The following is a 21692-nucleotide window of genomic DNA, read 5'->3' as shown; positions in this document are numbered from 1 at the left end:
TCAGCTAGTTGAACAGCATAAAACTGTACTATTGTATATAGCTGGCAGTATCTCTGCCACTGAGAGACCTTGAGTGTAATGGTGTAATGGTCTTCAATTAAAGAAGACCTGGGTTCATGTCCCAACTCTGACACATACTGGCTATGTGACCCTAGCCAAGTCACTTAACATCTAAAGAAATTCTCTAAGATTGTAAATTGCGGCAAAGATGTCAACCTGCATGGGTAGAGAGCATTTCCTATAAGAATGAAATCACAAATTCAGTTTCTATCCCTATATAGATGGTAGCCTAAATTGTCTTCCACTGTACACAAGTTTCATTGTTTTCACAAAACTAGTTATGCTAAAAAAAAAAAAGAGTGGGGAGTAAAAGAAACACAAAGGGAAATTAAGAAAACACCCAGGATGAGTCTTTTTATGGGAGGACATCTCCCCCAATCTCCTTTTCCTTTTTTTAATCCCTGGATAAAGGCAGCTGAGAAAACTCTTGATCATCTAGAGCAGGAGTTCTTAACCATTTTTTGGAAAGTCTGGTGAAGCCTCTGGACCCCTGCTCAAGAGAAGTGCTTTTATTGGTATTTTTTTTTTTTTTGGTGAGGCAATTGGGGTTAAGTGACTTGCCCAGGGTCACACAGCTAGTAAGTGTCAAGTGTCTGAGGCTGGACTTGAACTCAGGTCCTTCTGTACTTTTCTTTTTTTTTTTGGTGAGGCAATTGGGGTTAAGTGACTTGCCCAGGGTCACACAGCCAGTAAGTGTTAAGTGTCTGAGGTCAGATTTTAACTCAGATCCTCCTGACTCCAGGGCTGGTGCTCTAGCCACTGTGCCACCTAGGTGCCCCTTTTTTATTATTGGTATTTTTTTGAGAGAAGTGCTTTTAAATGCATAATAGGATTGCAAAGGAAAACAATTATATTGAAATGCAGCCAGCAGCATATTAAAAAAAGCTCACAATCTTGGTTAAGAACCCCAAATCTAGAGACTTCAGAGGATCCCTTTCCTTTTGTCTCCATCATCTCACAGAACTGGGATGCAATGACCATTAAAGGGACTCTAGGAGTGGGGCTGAGCCCAACTTTCCAAAGTGCAGCTCACTAGGATCTGGAGACTTTCATCTAAAGTAAAACATGGGTAATGTGGAAATAAAATTAGCCCAGACACAGACACGTTATCTTTGTTGTTGTTACCATTTATTTGAATTTCTTTCAACAAAGTGCTTTGGGTCCCCAGTGTCCAGGGAACATCAGTGACTTTTGTGGGAAGTTCTAGACTACTTCAGGGATGGGAGGCAAAATTGCCAAAAGAGAAAAGGATCATCAGTCACAGACTTGCTCCAGGAGGCCTACTGGTGGGGGGGGGGGGGGAACGGGGCGTGGAGGCTTTGGGGAAAAGGCAAATGAAGCCCGGAGAAGTTAAGACTTGCCAGAAGTTATGTAGGTAGTAAGGGATTTGAGCCCTAGCCCACTGATTCCATATTCATTATTTTCCATTCTGCCATAGGAGCTTGAGTGGGATTCCATTATATCCAAAACTTCTTCTCTACTCTGAGTTTCAGTTGGCACCCTAATTCTCTCTCCCTATGGGGTTCTCTCTTACTGCATCCTCTTCCTCCCCACCTCCACTCCCATCTCAGAAAATCTCCTATCCTTTAGCAGGGAGACCTGCATAAGCTTTCACCAGGGGGCCCTGGAGCAGGTCTCAAGATCAGAGAAAACCTGCAACTCTCAGACTGAGATTTAGTGGGGAGAGGATTCCTTACCCCTACAGTGAACACATGGACACACACACACACACACAATTGCTCCAAGCAGGCAGACTCCAGACAGTTCAATGTGTCAATTTTTATCAGTGGGATAAGGATTAAAGAGAAGTGATCAGAAACAGAATATGAGAGACAAGGAGAAGTAATAGTATATATGTGCATATTTGTTCCAATACATGGGAGACAGACAGAGATTGACATGTACAGAGACTGGAGTGGGGGAGGTGTAGTGGGAAACAGACCCATTGAAAAAGTACAGCACACAGATAAATAGAGATTGAGAAATAGAAACAGATAAATAGACCAAGGCAGAGAAACCGAAATAAACAGAGAAAATGGAAAGACAGATGATAACTGGGGACACACACAGACGCATACATAGACACACAAGAAGTGTTTGCTTTTTTATTTCTCAGCACTGATGCTGCACCTCTCCCCTCAAGGGGGCATTTCCCATTATCCTTTACAGAGCTTTTCCTTCCCATCTCTGCAGTGTCTCCTCCTCCACTGCTGCCCATCCTCCCACCCCTCCCCCACTGCTCTATGTTTCTAGGAGAAAACAGCTGCCTATTGCTGCTGTCTGCTAGTTTTCTGAGCTCTGCCTGAAATGGAGGGTCAGCATGGCAGTTGATTCCAAGGCAAAATCTTGGAATTGGGAGAGAGGAATAGAATGAGCCTCTATCTTTTTTAGCCAAAGGGTGGATATGCTCTGTGTCCCTCCACAGAGATTAGAGTCAAGGAGGGACTCTTCCACCCCCCACCCCCACCCCCACAATTGATGACAACATAGGGTTAGGGAAAAGGGTGATTAATAGAGAAGTAACCAAGAGAGAAGCCCCTCTGGGTCAGCTCGCAGACTAACAGGCTTGTTTTCATTATCTGGGAAGCGTTTGTGTATGTGTGGGGGTGGGGGACGGTAGGGAGGTTCCACTCAAATCCCATTTTAGTACCATCCTGGGAGTTTACTACTGATGAAATTCACGGGCTCCCCAGGGTGTATTCTGAGGAATGGGAGTGGGGATTAATGTACAAAAATGATAGTTTAAAAGAGTCTAGGCAGGTGTCTCCTTCCTCTGGGTTCAGGAGCTATTTGTCCCAGGCAGACATGGGAGCCTGGGATTCTCTTGAAATCAACAATGTGTGTATGTGGCAGCGGGGAAGGGGAGAAGTATTTATATTTTGCTCCAAACCTTAGGCTTCACTCTTCCCCCATTTCAAGGGCAGCTTTTTCAGAGGAAAGGAAGAATGGTAGAATCACCTACCCACTGGTGCCTGGTCTCTGGGCCTGAGAGAAACGCCAATCCGTGTTGGGAGGGGCTTGCTGCAGAGGAAACAGAAAAAAAAGAGACATGTTTGAGTGAGGCTGAAGTGATTCAGTGGCCAGCCTCAGGCATATGATAGTGAACGAGAGGGGCTAGAGGAAGCAAACACAGAGGATGGGAGAAAATGGACTCCTGAGGAAGTAAGGGGAGGAAGGGGGAATCAGAGAGATTGGGAGAACTGGGGGTGGGGTGCGAAACGGAATTAGGGGAATCAGTGTTCCCAAAGAGAAATAAATACTGGGGTGTTGAGACTAAAGGTGAAAGAGATAAGACATATTGAGCCAGGAAAGACATCTTTCTTAAAGAATAAACCCATCCTCCTTTTCCCTTCCTCCCAAGCCCCTGTTTTTGCACCAGACAGATAATAAAAACAGAACCCAAAACAGAAAAGGCTTGAGAATGTTATTTGGTTCAGAGAAGCAGCAAACCAAAGGATCATGATTTTTCTTTGGAAGGAAATGGAGGGTACTGTATGTAGAGTAAAGCAAATAGGACCCTAAGTGAGTAGCCATGACCCTGGATAGCTTACAATCAATACTTCAATATCTTCTCCTTTATACACTTTTAGACACCAAGTTCTGTTGTTCCCTGTTCAGATGCACATCTCCCATTGCCAAGCACATTGTTAATTTAGGAGACAAGCCAGAGATTCAGCTTTATAAAGACACCCCCAAGGCCAAGGGGACCTCCTACCCACATATTCCATCTTGCTGGACAATGGCTACTTTGCCATAATGGATAGAGAGAGAACAAGGGTGCTCTGTCCTGAGTGGCATGGGCCACTGGCACTATGACCTCCAGGAAATCAACTTTCACAGGACTCCAGCCTGTCCCCCTCCCTCTTCTCCTTTCCCCTCAACCTCACATTCATGATGACTGCTATTTGCAGCTATAGGACTCAGGGGATCCATCACAAACCAAATGGGAGACTGAGCTATTATCCATCTCCTCAATCTCTATGGGTTTGATCCCACCCCTTTACCTCATTATGAAGAAAATGGCAAGGAATATGTCATTACCATAATAACAGCTTCAACTTATAATAGCACTTCAAAATTTAAAAGCACTTCATTTACATTTTTCTCATCTGATTCTGACAACTCTATATAGACAGGACAGGTATTATTTCCATTTTGCAGATACATCCAGGAAAGAAAGCAGGCCAGATGTGAAGAAAGTTAAGGATTAACAAATGTGTAATACTGGTGCCTCCAAAATTCTAAGAGATCTAGAGCTGGAGTTCCTGACCTTTTTTGTATATGTCCTGGACCCCTTTGGCAGTTTGGGAAGGGCTATATATAGACTTCCTTCCCAGAATAATGTTTTTTTTTAAATCATAATTACTAAGAGGTTAATAAAAATAAAAGTGTGATTTTTCCCATCTGAAGTCATGGCTCCCTGAAATTTACCCATGGAACCCTTGGGGGAAGGAAACCATAGATTCCATTTTTAAATTACCCCTGATCTGGAGGAAGGTCCCCAGTATATTGAGTGGAGAAGATGAAAAATATTTATAGGAGAAGAGACAAGAGTTGCACAGAATGAGAAAGTATGGACAGGTTTCCATCTGTACTATTGGAGGGAACACCTGAATCAATAAAATTCATCCAAATATAGAAGTAATTTACAGATGAGGGAACAGAAACTCAGAGCAGTTAAGTATCTTGCCCAAGAGGATGTAACTAGTATGTGTTAGAGTCTGGATTTTAGCCCAGATCATCTGGCTCTGATAGCACATTGCCTCATAACGCTGCTCTCACCAAATACCTTCTAGTTACTTCCTCCTCACCTTGTGGCCTCTGGAAATGATAATTGATTTTCATGATTGCTCCTGGGAGAAGAGTGTGTGTGTGTGTGTGTGTGTGTGTGTGTGTGTGTGTGTGTGTGAGAGAGAGAGACAGAGAGACAGAGAGACAGAGACAGAGACAGATGCAGAGAGACACAGAGAGCTATCATCCCCAATTTCTCCAGGAAAAAAAGGAAGGCTAAAACTGGGAAGTGATTCACACTTGAATGAAGGGGTAAACAACTGATAAGAGTTGGTAGCTGAACTAAGGACCCTGGAATTCCAAGCCTAGGCCCAGGGGGAATCCCCCCACCCCTTTTTTAAACCAGTTTCTTTTCTTTCTTTTCTTTTCTTTTTTTTTTTTTTGGTAAGGCAATTGGGGTTAAGTGATTTGCCCAGGGTCACACAGCTAGTAAGTATCAAGGGTCTGAGGTCAGATTTGAACTCAAGTCCTCCTGAATCCAGGGCTGGTGCTTTATCCACTGTGCCACCTAGCTGCCCCAGGAATCCCCCTTTTTTATGATGAAAACTCCATCATTTCTGAAGGCTGTGGTGGTGATGGTAGGAGACTGGCAAATCCCTTAGCCTAAAGATGATGGAGATTCTAGTTCAAGACTACAGAAAATCAGGGCAGCTAGGCAATGCAGTTGATAAAGCATAGGCCCTGGATTCAGGAGGACCTGAATTCAAATCCAGCCTCAGACACTTGACACTTACTAGCTGTGTGACCCTGGGCAAGTCACTTAACCCTCACTGCCTCGCCAAAACCAAAACAAACCCAAACAAACAAACAAACAAAAAGAGACTACAGAAAACCAGGAGATTCAGGTTCCCTTCTTGTCTCTGCTATTAACTATGTAACCTTGGACAACTCATTTCTCCTCTTTGGATCTCAATTTCTTCATCTGTAAAATGAGAGAATTGAACTCTAGGATCTATAATGTTCCTTCCAGTTCTGATATCATGTGGTTCCATGGATCATATCTTCTTCATCACAAGTGGAAAGATATTATCAGAGGTATCTTATCAAACACCAAACACCAAAAGGCCAAATACACCCAAATAGGGACTCCATCTGAGGCTTTCCCTTTGAGAGAAGAGCTGCCTGAGTCACCCTGGAACTATCCCCTGTCCTTCCTCTCTCCCCAGTTCTACCTTAGTATGAAGTCCCACAAGTTCCTGCTTTACCCTGGTGTCCACCTAGTCACAGCCAGCTTTGGTGAATGTGTGTGACCCTGACAAAGATAGAGCAATTTTCAATCATTCATTGATCTCAAAGCTCTTTGAGAGAAGGGGGCACCCTTACCACCTCAAAACTGGAGTTCTGAGACTCCTCAGCCCAACTCACCTGATATTGTAAATATTGAATAAATAGCACCACTGCATCTCCCACCAGGGCCTTCTCTTTGCAGGATGATGCCTCTTTCAAATTGTCACATCTGCATTAGCCTGGGACTCCACCAATCTCATTTAGAGGTGATTCCATCATTCCCTGCCCATTTTCCAGGCCCTGTGCTAGTTTTGTCTTGTAGGAAACCTTGCCTCATTTGACTAGGCATGAGTCAAAGTCACTCTGAGTCCCAAGTCACTGGGGAGAAAAACAGCTGTATCTTTGGGGACTCCTTCAGGCCCATATCTTTCAGACATCCTAAAAAGGCTTTATATCAGGAGTTCTTAACCTTGTTTTTTGCATGTCCTAGAACTCCTTTAGCATCTGGGTAAATCTATAGATCCCTCTTATAATAAATGGGTTTTTTAAAATAAATAAAACAAAATACATAGAATTATAAAGGAATCCAATTATGTTGAAATGAAGATGAAATTTTCCCCATCCAAGTTCATAGATACCCTGAAATCCATCCACAGACTCCTTTGAGATCCATGGATTCCAAGTTAAGAGCCCTTACTTAAGAGTTTCTGTTTATCAACCCTTGCCTTCCCCTAGGGACTCAATACAGGTAGCAAGAAATAGCACTAAAACTGGGCAATGTGTATATGTGAAGAGGGAAGAGAGAAAGGTGAGACAGAGGGGGCGGGGAAGAGGGAGAAGAGAGGGAAAAGGAGAGATAGAGGAAGGGAGAGAGTAAGAAGGGAGAGGGAGAGGAGAGGAAAGGAAAAAGAGAAGAGAGACAGAGACAGATTGAGAGACAGAGACACAGAAACCCACACAGAATGTGTAATATGTCCTGTGAGAAATAACCTTGTGTGTGAGGAAGTTCTGTGTTGTGTATCTGTGTGAATTCTGACTATGTATGTTAGTGTGTCTGTGTGGGTTAGTGTGTCTGTCTCTGTGTTAGTGTGCCTGGTGTGAATTGTATTCATGGTACAGTTGGAGTGTGTGTACATATACATATACAGACATATATATGACTGTGTGGCATTCGTGGATCATTATGAGTGTGTGCATGTGAAAGACAGGGAAAAAGAGATAGGAAAGACAACTCTTCTCAGCAATTTCCTGTTCCTACAAAGGATCAGAAGTTACCAGTAATTTACAAGCCTTTGATTACCAAGAGATATGCCCTTTCATTTTGTCGGAAGTGTGGACCTTGAATCCCCAAAGCTTCTGGTGTTTACTCAGTGACAGTGGGGCCAAGAGGTCCTACCCCTGTTTTGTCGCAAAACAGATTCCAAAGCCCTGACCCAGCCTTTTCTGAGAGAGAGAGAGAGAGACAGAGAGAGAGATAGAGAGAGAGACAGAGAGAGGAGCCATTCTCCCATCTTCTCTCTTCTTAACCTCATTACTGACCCCCAATTCCTCACTCATTAGAGGTGTTCCTCCTAAAGTGGCTACCTGATCATTGGGAGTGAGTGTACCCTCTGTAGGAAGGCAGGATTGGGGGGTGGGGTGGGGAAAGAAGTATCAGGTGAGGTCTCCCCTCCATCTAGTCCCCAAGTTAAGGTACAGGCTTTCACAGGGTCGAAGCAAGGAGGGCGGAACAGCTCACCTGGCTCGGCTCCTTCAGTGTATTGGAGCGAGACAGGCAGGCATCAGGCTCCAAGGCCAAAGCCGAAGGCTGTGGGGCACTCAGCGGCCTTAGGAAGGTGAAGTCGCTTCCGTCTGAGGCCGGAGAGAAGCAAGTCCTGTAGCAATGGCTCTGTGAGTGCGCCGGCCGAAGAGTTACCTCCATGTACTTCAGAGTACCGTCGGAGCTCAGCTGCACGTTAGGACTAGATTGCTTATAGAAATCCCTGGAGGGCGAGTCCTGGCGCCCGCAGCAACTTTCTCCATCCCCGCCCCTCCTCAGGCACTTAGCTAACAAAAAGGTGAAAGAGACCAGAGAGAGGAGGCTGACAGCCCCTAATGCTACAATAAGGTAGAGGGTAAGATTGGAGCGCTCCTGTGGGTGCGTGAGGAAGTCTCTAGATTGGGGCAGCTCCTCAGTGTCCTCGTCCTGCAGGACCAGAAGCACAGTGGCAGTGGAGGAAAGCGCAGGGTCGCCGTTGTCCCTCACCAGGACCACTACCAGCTGCGTATCAGAGTCTCCCTCCTGCAGGACACGGGCTGTGCGGACCTCCCCGCTGTGAGCTGACACCTGGAAAAGGCCTGGGGTTGTCGACTGAGGCAACAGCGAGTAGGAGAGCCAGGCGTTGTGGCCTGAGTCGGCGTCCACTGCCGTAACTTTGGTGACCAGGGAACCTGGGGGAGCGGAGCGCCGAAGTCTCTGTGGGGAGACAGCCTCTCGGCCTGGACGAGGATGCAACACCGTAGGCGAGTTGTCATTCTGGTCTAGTACAAATACGTGCAGAGTGGCGTTGGCGCGCAGGGCCGGGTAGCCCCCATCCCTCACCCCTACGATGATCTGGAGCACCTGTAGTAGCTCATAGTCGAAAGTACGCTGGGCAAATACGCGTCCGTCCTCGGGATTAATGTAGATGAAGGAGGAGGCCGGGGCGCCCTGGATCTGATTGCCTACGATGGAGTAGCTGAGGCGGGCGTTGTCTCCAGCGTCTGGGTCCGAGGCTGCCACTGTGCAGAGCAAGGAGCCTGGAGGTCGGTTCTCTGCAATATAGGCGCTGTAGAGCTGCTGCGAAAAGCGAGGCGCGTTGTCGTTGACGTCGGAAATGTTGAGCAGGATGGTTAGGCTGGTTTGTAGAGGAGGCGAGCCGGTGTCCCGGGCCAGCAGCTCGATGGTGTAGTGAGCAGTGGCCTCCCGGTCCAGCCTTTCGCTGGTCAGCAGTGAGTAGTGGTTCTCAAAGGGCTTAATCTGGAAGGGGAGATTAGGAGAGATTTCCAGAGTCATCCGTTGGTTCACGCCCGAATCTCGGTCCCTCACATTGAACAGTCCCACCACAGTACCCACAGGCGTATCCTCGGGCACTGGGTTTACCAAGGAGGTGAGCAGCACCTCAGGGGCATTGTCGTTGGCATCCTCTACCTCTATCTGTACCACGCTGTGTCCCTCCATGGAGGGCTGGCCTTGGTCCCGGGCCCGCACGTGGAGCTCATAGAAACTCGATTCCTCGAAGTCCACGGGGCCCAGTACTCGGATTTCGCCACTGCGGGGATCCAGGCTGAAGAGCCCCCGAGCCACTTCTGACGTATGGTCCCCAAAAGAATACTCCACCTCGCCGTTGGGGCCCGAGTCAGCGTCGGTGGCGTTGAGGCGCACTAGTAGCTTACCCGGGGGCGTGTTTTCGGGGAGGGTCACCCTTAGCAGAGAGGGTTCGAAGACCGGTGCATTGTCATTGATGTCCAACACAGTGATGAAGATACGAGCAGTGCCCGAAAGGGCGGGAGTGCCCCCATCCACTGCAGTGAGCACCAGCTGGTGGTTCGATTGCTCCTCTCTGTCCAGGGGTCGCTCCAGCACCAGTTCGGGGAACAACCTTCCGTCTTTCAGGGTCTTCACATCCAGAGAGAAATGGAGACTAGGACTGAGCATATAAGAGCTCACAGTGTTGGTGCCCACATCAGGATCTTGGGCACTGTCCAGAGGAAATCTCGCCCCTGGAGCAGCTGATTCGGAGATTCGCACCTCTCGCTCCGGGCTGCTGAAGCTGGGGGAGTTGTCATTGAGGTCTAAGATTTCCACCTCCACACGGAATAGCTCCAGGGGGTGCTCAGTAACCACCTGCACTGGCAGCAGGCAACCCGTGCTGGCTCCGCACAGGCTTTCACGGTCGATCTTCTGGTTGACCACTAGGGTGCCACTGGCCAGATTCAGGGCAAAATAACGGCGGCTTTCCTCGGAGCCCAATCGCAACCGGCGGTTCTCCAGCTCTGTCATCTTCAAGCCCAGGTCCTGAGCCACATTTCCCACCAGTGTCCCCAGCTCGGACTCCTCCACCACAGAGTATCGGAGCTGCCCAGACACCCAGCCCCAGCCAGACAAGGACAACATGTACAGTACTTGCCATTTCCAAGCCAGCTGCGGGGGCACCTGGGGCCCCATTCTCAAGCACTCCCTCAGTGACGGCCACTCTGGTGCTGTCCGGTCTCCCAGGGGACCTGGGGCCTTAGATCAGAGCTGCTGTAATCCTTGCAGCTTCTTCCAGAGGCTTTTAAAACTGCTCCAGGGCTTGCCTGCCTGCGGCAGCTCTCCTTAGTCACTGAGTGGCGGGGGTGGGGAGTAGGGGGAGAGGCGTGAGAAGGGGAGGGGAACTGAATCAGAGTTGGAGGGGGCGAGGGAAGAGAGCGAGAAGATAACTAGCAGATCCCCCAACCTAGCTCCACGTCTGATTGGCTGAGAACTCTGCCTGTTTTGGGCCAATGACGAAGACTCCCTAGTCCTTGAAACCTTAGGAACAGCCCAAGTCTCAGAAGCCTCCCACTCGCCCCTGAGCTGAATGCGCCAGGTTGATTCAGCCCCTTTGGCAGAGAAGTTTGACAGCTCAGATGGTGCTTGCTGTGAAGCCGCGGGTTTGGAAGCCGAAGTGCTTACAAAACTCCTCATTTGTTCCGCTTCAGAGACTTCGTGCGGGATTTCAGACGCTTCGACAGCTCCGCCTGAACCAGATACAAAACTTGCCTTTGTACGGAAGGCGAAACCCGGGTCTCCCAGCTGAGCCCGCTGCTGGGGCTGCATGAAAAGAGGTTTGTTCAGACTCGGACAAACAAGCATATTCCCAACAACAAACGACCTCACTCAGACGCAGGGGTAGCCTTTCAACAAAGTCCCAACATAGGCCAGTTGGGCCTCCTCAGCCTTCCACTGCTCACCAAGACCACGACGGGCTGTTGAGCGCACATGCTGAGTTTGGAGCTCTCGAGGCAGGGAGACACCTTCCCAGAGCTGCTCCTCACCTCCCCGCAAGCAGCCTAAAGACCCAGCTGGGCCTTGCTGTGCTCTGGCATCAGACTCTGGCCAGGCACCTCCAGGCCCATTTCCCGGGATATTCCAAGAGATGCTACAGTTTTGTTTTTCTCCCAGACAAGCAAACCCCTAATTCCAGACCATTTAGCACAGCCGTTGGGCTTCAGCGTTTGGGATCCCTGCAAACCCCTGGATAAAAAAATGCGGCGGCTCCTAACTAGGCCAGGCGGCTGCACTTGCTGAGGCTTCGGAAGAGGAAACCTCGGCCAGTCACTCCCATATTTACCCAAGTACTTTCCAACATAGTCACCCCCATCCCCACCCCTCCTCACTCCTTTATCCCGCCCCTCTTCCCTCCAGGAAACCTTCGTTTTCTACACACTGGCAGGAGTTTTGGAAGCCCTAGGTACCCTGGCCAAAGGTGTGAATCACCACCCCCCTACTTGTTTATGCCTCCCTGCTTGAAGCAAAGAAACCACAGAAAGGCCCACCTCCATTCAGAAAGGGAAAGGATTGGGAAGACTTGTTGCAGTATTGGCCCCACCTGTTGCAGCAGGTCTCACCTCCTGCATTCCAACCTACAGCTTATGGACCACGGTTTGCTCCTGCTTGCCAGACCTGGTGCAGACAGGCCCCTATATCTTTCTTGCTCACCAATTACCTTCATCTCCTGCTCTCCGATATTGGTTCAGCTCACTCCCCAGCGCTAACTCCATAAAACTCACTGGATATGTTGTAAAAAGCATCTAAAGCACAGGGCCTACCCCACTGCTGGTGCTCTGAAAAGGCTGACTCATCAGCATTGGCCCTGGCGATGAGGGTCAGATCCTCGCTGGACAGCCTCGGAGCCCCCTGTGTGGGGCCAGGCCAGCCCAAAGGCGCTGCCCGATCCAGGGGCAGCGAGGCTGCGGGTCTCACCTCCAGGCCGTAGAGCAGATCGGAAGGCGGGCAGCTTGGGCGGACAGGCTCCCCTGCCAGAGGTGCACTCGGTGATTTCACCATCATGAAGCTATCGCTCCGAGAGGGTGCTGAAGCCAAGGGTGTGCAACCATGAGAGTGACCACCCACATCCACGAATTTGATGGGATCTTCCGAACCCAACTGAATGCGGAGGATGCCATTAGAAGGCGGGAGCCCCTCCCTCCTTCGGGACCGACTGAGACAGGAGCAGGTCCCGCCAAGGCATCTCAGGCCGCAGGCGGTACCTCGCAGGCACTTGGAGAGCAGTGCCACAAAAGAGCCAAAGGAGACAAAGCAGATAGCCACCAGGGATACAGCAAGGTAGAGGGTCAGGCGAGACTCCCCTTGGGGCTTAGCTGAGTGCTCCCGCAGGTCGGGAAGAGCGGGGTGTGAATCTTCCTCTAGAGACACCAGCAGCGTCACGGAGGTGGAGAGTGGGGGACTTCCATTGTCCTTCACCACTATAACCAGCTTCTGGGGAGGAAGGTCAGCTGGAATGGGGACTGCTGTCCGAATCTCACCTGCATAGCGAGAGACAGCAAATAGGCTAGGATCCGGGGCCTCGAGAAGTTGATAGGAGACCCAGGCATTATATCCTGAATCCAAGTCCACAGCAGTCACCTTGGTTACAAGGTGGCCCGCTCCCACCGAGGGGGGCAGTGCTTGTGGGCACAGAGACCCTGGCCTAGCCCTAGGACGGAGCACTGCAGGGGCATTGTCGTTGAGATCTAGCACGAAGAGGCGAACCGTCACCGTGCTGCTGAGGGGTGGGTCACCCCGATCCCGGGCCTGCACCTCGAACTGCAGCGTCTGAGTTTGCTCATAGTCGAAGGACCTGGTGGCGTGGACTGCTCCGGTCTGGGGATTGAGGGAGATGAAGGAAGAAGCCAAGACATCCCGCCCTCGGGGCTCCAGAAGGGAGTAAGAAATGAGTGCATTCAAACCTGAGTCTGGATCAGAGGCTGCCAAGGAGCAGAGAAGATCCCCAGGACGGTTGTTCTCCTGAACGAAGACCTCGTGGGACCTCTGAATGAAGGAAGGTGGGTTATCGTTAACGTCGGAAACGTTAAGGAAAATCGTCCTGCGTGTGCTCAGGGGCGGAGAGCCTGCATCAGAGGCGGTAACCGGAATCTCGTACTTGGATTCCTCCTCTCGGTCCAAGGCAGCAGCTGTCACGAGGGAGAACTGGTTCTTGAAGGCCGACTTGAGTGCAAAGGGCAGGTGCTCGGGGATACGGAGGCTCACGTCGCCATTAGGCCCAGAATCCGGGTCTTGGACGCTAATGAGTGCCACCACAGTGCCGGGTTCGGCGCTCTCTCGAAGGGTCCCCAGCTCCGAGGTCAGCGTGATCTGCGGGGCGTTGTCATTCACATCCAATACGTCCACTCGGAGACTGCAGTGCTGCTCCATGGCTGGTGTCCCTCCATCCCTAGCCCTCACGTCAAATTCATAGTAGTTGTCAGCCTCAAAATCCAGGGGCCCCCGAAGCGTGAGTTGTCCTGTGGTGGAGTGCAGGCCAAAGAGAGAGCGCACACGTTCTGGAGTGTGGTTGCTGAAGGAAAAGGTAATGTTGCCGCTGGAACCCTGGTCGGGGTCAGTGGCATTCAGCTGGATGAGTAAAGTACCCGCTGGCGCACTCTCAAGCACACTAATTCTGTAAGAAGACTGCTCGAAAGCTGGGGCGTTGTCATTTACGTCCAGTACAGATACCTTGAGTTCCGCGGTGCCTGACCTTGGAGGGCTGCCTCCATCGACGGCAGTCAGTACCAGACGGTAGTCTGCTTGCTTCTCCCGGTCCAAAGGTTTTTCCAGAAGCAGCTCTGGGACGAGACTGCCGTCGCTGCGCTTCTTTACGTCTAGGGCGAAGTAGTCATTAGGGCTCAGCCTGTAGCTGCTGATGGAGTTACTCCCCACATCGGCGTCCTGAGCCTTCTCAAGGGGGAAGCGCTGCCCTGGGGGTGCCGCCTCCCCAATCTCCAAGTCTAGCTGCTGCCTAGGGAATCGAGGAGAATGGTCATTCACATCCACGATCTCCACCTCTGCCCGGTACATCTCCAAGGGCCCCTCGGTCACAAACTCCAGCGGCACAACGCAGCTGGCACTGAGCCCGCACAGCGCCTCTCGATCGATGGGATCTTTGACAAGCAGGGCTCCGCTGTCCAGATCCACGCGGAAGTACCTCTGGTTCGCCTCGCCAGCGACCTGCAGCCTGCGAGCCGACAGGCTTTCTGCATCCAGCAAGAAATCCTGGGCGATGTTCCCCACAAAGGTCCCCTCCTTCGATTCCTCCGGGACTGGGTAGCGGATCTGCCCAGAAACGTAACCTAGCTGGCAAAAGAACAAAAGGCAAGCCCCCGGCCGGATTCCAGCCCAGATCTTAACCCCGTGGCGCATCTCCGCCAGAAATGCTTTGCGCCAGGATGGACTTAAGGATCGAGAAAAGCCGACCCCGAGACAAAAGGCCACCGCAACTGGAGACACCTGCTTCCCTTTCCCGGCGCCAGCTCCGGCGCGGTTCGGCCGGCGCTTCAAGGGTTACCCGCCGCTTTCTCGGGTGGCGGGGTCGATTTGTCCGCCTTTCAGCACCCGATTGGCAGACAGCGCCGCCCGGGCTCAGCCAATAGGCAGAGCAAAGGAAGCCAAGAGCGCGGTAGGGTTAATGCGTCGCAGCATTGTAAAAACTCCGTTTTTCCTCCTCCCTTCAGCTCAACAGCGTTTCTTTTCACGGGTTAGTCCCTCTCTGGACATCCAGGCAATACATATGCATTTCTGTGACACTCAAAGCCTTTTCCTCCATTCCACCTGGGCCACTGAGTCCCCAGTGACCACTCAGCCTAATTCGATGGCATTCAACCGCAGGGTTTTAAAAGGGTAGCTTTTCTCAATCTTACTGCATTAGAACGACAGTTAATCAGATATCCCTATAACACCTGCAACCGATGTGCTTTAGTATTTCTTTTGAAAAAGGTGCCTATCTCTGTGCAGCAGAGGCACACATGTTAACTTAGCCAATTGAGTTAATGCAGAACACGTTTTATCGTAACAGAAGGCAACAGCGGAAACCGGATCTCCTTCTAAAGGCGTTAGAGATAGTACCAAAGCTTTCAAGGACAAGATGCACAGTCGGGGGGGGGGGGGGGGGGGGGGGGGGGGGAGGGAAGGGGACGAGTGAAGGGAAAGGACCAAGAGGGTGTAAAGCGAGATGTTTAAATCAGGAAAGGAACCCATCGTTTGGCAGAGCTTTCTCTCATTAGCTTGCAGAATGCAAAGCCTCCAGATTTCACTGTTTACACACAGATTTGCCAGGTTCACCTAATGATTCGTTTCAGTTGTAAACATCATAGTCCCTAGAAACCCTCCCTTTAGAATGGACAGCGCACCAGATTTGTTGCTAATTACAATAGAAGCTGTTTCAAACAGCTCACAATTTCTTACTGAGCCTGAGGCGACCTTTTTGGCGCACACCTCCCAGCACTCGGTCCCTCCCTTGAGAAGCAATCACTTCTGCGCAAGCGCACAGACTTCACACCATCTGCACCTATACCCTGCAATGCGAACACCAGCCCATCTCGAGCACCCAGAAAGAGAGGGTTCCAACCTAGTCCTTTTATGTGAGGTTTCTGAGGCCACCCGAGTTCTCACCCTGCTGACCACAGCGGTCAAGGCCAAGATAAAGAGCCACAGACCGTTATCCTTGCTATAGCCCTCCCAAAGCCCGAGATAATAGGGAAACTTTCCTGTCAGAGGTGAATAAACGAAAGGAAATGTTCTTCCGCCACATTTTTAAACAAACATCTTTAACTCCTCTTGTGTCGCGGTGGGGATATAAAATCAAGAGTACCACTTTGGAATCTCAGAGGATTTTTTCCATGAGATGTTGCTAATCCAATGACCTACGACCCCAAAAATAGAATTCGTCAAGAAATGGTCCTCTTAAAAGTCTCTGGAACCTCGGATTTAGAAAACAAGAAGCCACACCAATGCACTTGCTATTTGCTTTACTAGGATTGGAGCAGAACAGAAGCTTAATTCCAAGAATCATAAACTACACATTCTTGAAACCAGCATTTCAGATTCAGACCAAAGTTCCCCATTAATAACATCTAATTTCCCTGGGAGATACTAGGGTCGGTTGACAGTCCAACTCTAACCTCTCAAGAAGCATTCTTGCTTACCTAATGAGGTCTGATACCAAGATACTGGGAGAAGGTCTGTGACATGACTTAATCCTGTCTACACTGGATTCCAGAGCTAGTCTACTTAATGCCTGGAGATTTGGAAAGGGAGACATAACATTTCACAGAGCATTTTCTACATCTTAGGTTCATGCAGTGACATCTTGAAAGTATGGATGTTCCTTTGAACACAGACATAGCCTTTGGTGGAATCACAGAAACTCAGAGAGAGGAGGGATTTTAGAAGTCATCTAGTCCAACTCTTGCTTGAACTATGATATCCCAACAAACATTTTCTTGAATACCTTTAACTAATGAATATATTCCAATAGAAGTCCCAGGTTGGGAGAAAGAAATGGGTTTTTTCTTCAGCCTTTATCCTTTCACTCTCTGAGACTATCTCCCACCCCCCACCATAAATTTTTGATATAGGTGAGATAATGTGAATGAAGGGGTTACAATGATACAATGATACCCTCCTACATTGGGGCATACACACACAGAGGCCTATATATCTATCTACGTATATCTATATCTATACACATATATGCTTTATAGTTTTATAACCCACTTCCCCCACAGGCACCAGGTAAGAAACTGCAAATATTTCCACTGCACAGAAGAAACTGAAGCTTACAGTAGCCCACTGAATAGAGTTGTCCCATATCTGGCAAGGTGGAGGTGACCTATTCTATTCTAAAGAGCCCTAGTTTTGAGTCGGAAGACAGAGAGATTAGGCTCTACTTCTTGCTGTGTGACATTGCAAATCATAATCTGTCTGAGCCTCAGTTTCCTCTTCTGTTAAAGAACAGGGCTAGACTTAAAAACTCCTAAGATTCCTCCTCCCCCAGCTCAAAATCTATAATCCTTGTCATTTGCAAACCACTGCTATAAGCTAATTTACAAATAAAACTTTTCCTGGCTAAAATCTCATGTTGCTGAATTTACTTATTTTTCCTATAATTGGTGTACTATTTCCATCAGTTCCCTGCAAATAAAAATGTGCTCATGTTTTTCTCCTTTCACCAGAAAATATTCTGAGAATAGATTGCGCAGTTTGGGTGGGCAGACTGTTAGCAAATCATAAACATATAACTATGCACAGTAAGTGACAGACTTTATGATTTTAAACATCTGGATAAATTTGGCCCTGTGAGATATTAGAAGAGACCTTAAAGGGGATCTAATTAAACTCCCTCATTTTGTACATAAAGAAACTAAGGCCCATAGAGGTTGTTGTCCCCTTGTACAATCGAGAGAGAGAGAGAGAGAGAGAGAGAGAGAGAGAGAGAGAGAGAGAGAGAGAGAGAGAGAGAGAGAGAGGAGAGCTAGGACTCAAATTCAGGGCTTTTCTCAGCATCATGATACTTCTTCTAATGAGCTCCCTTGATTGCAGGAAATTTTCAGGAAATACACTGAAGAAAATTTCCCACTCTCAATAGTTTACACCAGCCCAGGCCCAGACTTCCATCGATTTTTACCTCGGGGTCAGTTTTCAGAGTATAGTCTTGAGGACATGACTAGCTGTTTTGACTATTGTCCCAGGATCACAGACTCAGGCCAGTCATCTCCCAAATAAATGCTTTCTTTTCTCCATGGAGAAAAGAGGAATTAGAACCCCAGTTCTTCAGAATTACTGTGTAGGTTAGGCGCATCAGGCAGTAGTTTAAATGTATACAATTTTGGAATGTTGACAGAGGAACTGTACCTTACCTGGACAGGAGGGGCGCTCTCAGCACCCAACACTTGCCTATAAAAGGCAGGATCGCAGCTCCGTAGCGTGTTCTGAAGACTTCCCATTGGGCTTGGAGCACAGGGCTTCTTTAGCAGCAAATCACTACGACGAGAATCTGTAGTGAGGTATACCTGGTGGTAGAGGTGGGGAGGCACCAGGCCTCCTCGGACTGCATCCACGTGCAGGGAGGAGGGCCCAGGCGTTCGATACAACGAACTCCCGGAGGAACTGTACAGGTCCTTCGATTTCCTCCATTTGTAAACTCGAAATATTATCACTCCTAATACTGTGACTGCGAACCCCACGGAGACCAGGATCACGGACAAAAGCAGGTAGAAAGTGAGATTTTTATTTTGTTCCTGGGGAGCTAAACCGGATGGGAACTCGACCTTGGCATCTGGGAACACCTCTGTCACCGACACCGTTAGGGTCACGGTGGTGGACAGAGGGGGCTCCCCATTGTCTTTTACCAGGATCTCCAGCTTATGCCATGCTGGGTCAATGTCTTGGACTGGTCGAGTGGTACTGACTTCTCCAGTTCTGAGCCCTACAGTGAAGAGGCTCTGGTTTGAGACTCCCAAAAGGCTATAGGAAAGCCATGCATTATGGCCTGCGTCAGCGTCCCAACCTACCACACGTGTAAGCAAGTAGCTAGCACCACTGCCTCTGGGCAATGTCTGGGTGGAGCTCTTACCAGGCCTCGGGTAAAGGACCTGAGGGGCATTGTCATTGCGGTCCATGACAAACACGTTCACGCTAATGTTGGTGGATAGGGGTGGGTTACCCCCATCGCTGACATGCGCGGTCAGCTCAAACTCACGCTGATCCTCGTAGTCCAGGGGCACTAGGGCGGACAGGACACCGCTGTCTGGGTGCAAAGCGAAGTACCGGCCCACCAGCCCAGTTTGGTGACCTCGATCCAGGAGTGAGAAGGATAGACGGGCGTTGTTGGGGGCATCAGGGTCCCAGACACTCAAATTCAGGATTGCAATCCCTGCAAGGTTGTTTTCCTCCACGTAGACATCGTAGGAGGGCTTTGTGGCTTGTGGAGGGTTGTCATTAATGTCAGACACTTGGACTCTAAGTGTAGTGACTGCTGAGAGAGGCGGGGACCCTGCATCTCGGGCTGTGATACTGATGTTGTACTCTGGAACAGCTTCACGGTCCAGGGAGGCACTGGTTGTCAAGGTAAAGTAGTTTTTAAGGGAAGAAGTGAGGCTGAAGGGGAGACCAGATGGAATCTCGCAACTCACCAGGCCATTATCCCCCGAGTCTAGGTCAGTGACGCTGAGCAAGGCCACCACAGTTCCTGGGAGGGCGTCCTCAGGGACCGGGCTGTACACGGAGGTAACAACGATCTGTGGGGCATTGTCATTCACATCTATGACTTCAACCAACACTTTGCAATGGGCTCCTTCAGGGTTGGGGCCCTTATCTTTTGCCTGGATGTAAATCTCATATAGCTTCGTGTCATCGAAGTCGAGCCGCCCTCGTACAGTCAGCATCCCAGTGACCAGGTCTAGAGAGAAAAGGTCCCGCACCCGGGCTCTATTGTGGCTGCCGAAGGAGTAAATAACTTCTCCATTTGGTCCCTCGTCCAGATCTGTTGCATGGACTTGTACCACTGGTGTGCCCGGGGCCGCATCCTCCCGCACACGCGCCCGATACAGAGAATGATTGAATTGAGGGGTGTTGTCGTTGGCATCAAGAACAGTGATTAAGATGGGGAGGCTAGCAGAACGGGCTGGTGTTCCTCCGTCCAAAGCTGTCAGCACCAGCTCAAGGGTCCTCTCATGCTCACGGTCTAAGGCCTCTTCTAGCACCAGCTCCGCATACTTGCTGCCGTCCTCCCGAGTCTGCACGCTCAGCACAAAGTGTTCATTTACACTTAGCTCATAGGTTTGTAAAGAGTTAATTCCCACATCTGGATCGTGTGCACTCTCGAGAGGGAAGCGCGCCCCCGGCACCATGGCCTCACTGATTTCCAGTTTCATTCCATTGGTAGGAAAAGCAGGGTCGTTGTCATTGACATCCTGGATCACCACCTCCACCCTTTGCAGCTCCAGGGGTTTCTCCAATAGCAACTCCAAAGTTACAGTGCAGGACGGGAGTGTCCCGCACAGCTCCTCCCGATCCAGTCTCTCGTTCACGAACATCTCTCCTGTCTCCCTATTCACCTCAAAGAACCTCCGGCCAGTTCCGGACGCCACAATCAGCCTGCGCTCCAACAGGCTGCTGAGATCCAAGCCCAGATCGACCACCACGTTGCCCACTCGGAAACCCTTCGCCCTCTCTTCCGGGATCTCATAGCTGATGAGCGCGGAAACGCTGTCCCAGGCGCCAAGCAGAAAGAGGACTCCCACTACTCTCCCAGTGCTGAACCGGCGGCTTCTCCGGGCAGCTGGGACCATCTCACTCAGTAGCAACTTCTTTAGCCCAGTTTGTCCCAGAAGTTCTCCCAGAGAAACTTTCTTTCAGACGGTCCGCGCTCGGAGGTTTCGGGCTGGAGCGCTCGGCGCAAAGTCGGACATTGCTTTTTTCCTCTTTCCGGGCGCCTTTGATTCGCTCACCGGCTCCTCAGTCTATGCCTTGTCCCGGGGCACAGTGAGGGGGCGGGGGGACCCGCAGCCGCCAGATCTCCAGCCTCTTCATTGGCCGACAGCGGCACACAGAGTACCAGCCAATAACTGCACGAGGAATGTGCTTGCGCCGGTTCTAGCAGTCGGACACTCCATGGCGCGCAAAGAACCTGAGTTTCCTTCCGCTTCTAGCCTATGTTTCCAGGCATTAGAAGCTTACTCACCGCCAAGGCAAACTTGGCGAAGAGCCAACTCTCCCGAGCTCTACCGAGGCACACTAATCCAAACTAAACCTCCGCTTAATTAAACTCTTGGACCGTTCGTTCTCTGCATTTTCTCCAGAGAGCGAAGTTTTGCGTAGCGAAACCAAAGTCTCGCGGAGTGAAACCAGTTTCTAGTGCGAATTTTACGCACCAGTATTAAGTTCTCGTTCCTTGAATGATGCCTTTAGGCGCGAAAATAGTATTCACTACAACGTCTAAGCATTAATACCTGTGTTGCCCGACAGTTCTGGCTTGCGTTGAAGCAAGCCCAGACAAAATTGGCTTGTCTAAAGAAAAGCTACCTTGGGGGCAGCTAGGTGGCACAGTGGATAGAGCGCCGGCCCTGGATTCAGGAATACCTGAGTTCAAATCCGGCCTCAGACACTTGACACTTACTAGCTGTGTGACCCTGGGCAAGTCACTTAACCCCCATTGCCCCGCAAAAAAAAAAAAAAAAAAGAAAAGCTACCTTAATGGTCTCTTGCGGCATCAAATGAGGTGACAGGAGCAACCAATTCGGCTGGGTTTGCATCCTTTCTATGAAAACCAGAAACCACAGCTTGACTTTTTTCTCTTAAAAAATGTGTGTCTTTAATCTCTCTTACTTGCTAGGAGCCAACGACAAAGAAAAAATTTCTGAGCTGCCTTTCCCTAAAGCACACAATCACAAACACTCTCCTCATAAATGATTACTTTTCCCAAGGAGGAAATCTAAATTGTGGTGTGTCCCAATAGCGAATTAACCATGTATGATATGGTATTGAAAATGTCAGTGCATCTGCAAACTGGTAGCAATGTTCTATGATTTTCTTGGAGAGAAACAAAGGTTTTAGTGGTAATAGGTTCAACAGCCTG

The 21692-nt window shown here is 49.7% G+C and overlaps 1 protein-coding gene across 28 annotated transcripts in view; it reads right to left on the bottom strand.

Moving 5' to 3' along the window:
- LOC122740066 (protocadherin gamma-C4) overlaps positions 1 to 21692 on the bottom strand; it is a 249367-nt gene that overhangs the window by 12281 nt on the left and 215394 nt on the right. For 24 of the 28 annotated variants that reach the window (XM_043981874.1, XM_043981863.1, XM_043981860.1 and 21 more), the window contains one exon: positions 3023 to 3081. In XM_043981874.1, coding sequence (XP_043837809.1) covers positions 3023 to 3081 — 59 coding nt within the window. Of the gene's footprint in view, positions 1 to 3022; positions 3082 to 7816; positions 10677 to 12043; positions 15171 to 17973; positions 20889 to 21692 lie in introns of those variants that run through there. The other 4 variants (XM_043981859.1, XM_043981858.1, XM_043981854.1 and 1 more) reach the window with 4 other exon arrangements.

Source organism: Dromiciops gliroides, chromosome 2 (assembly GCF_019393635.1).
Source record: "Dromiciops gliroides isolate mDroGli1 chromosome 2, mDroGli1.pri, whole genome shotgun sequence".
NCBI classification, from domain to species: Eukaryota; Metazoa; Chordata; class Mammalia; order Microbiotheria; family Microbiotheriidae; genus Dromiciops; species Dromiciops gliroides.
The sequence above is the reverse complement of the archived record's forward strand: the minus strand, read 5'-3'. Positions and strand labels throughout refer to the sequence as shown.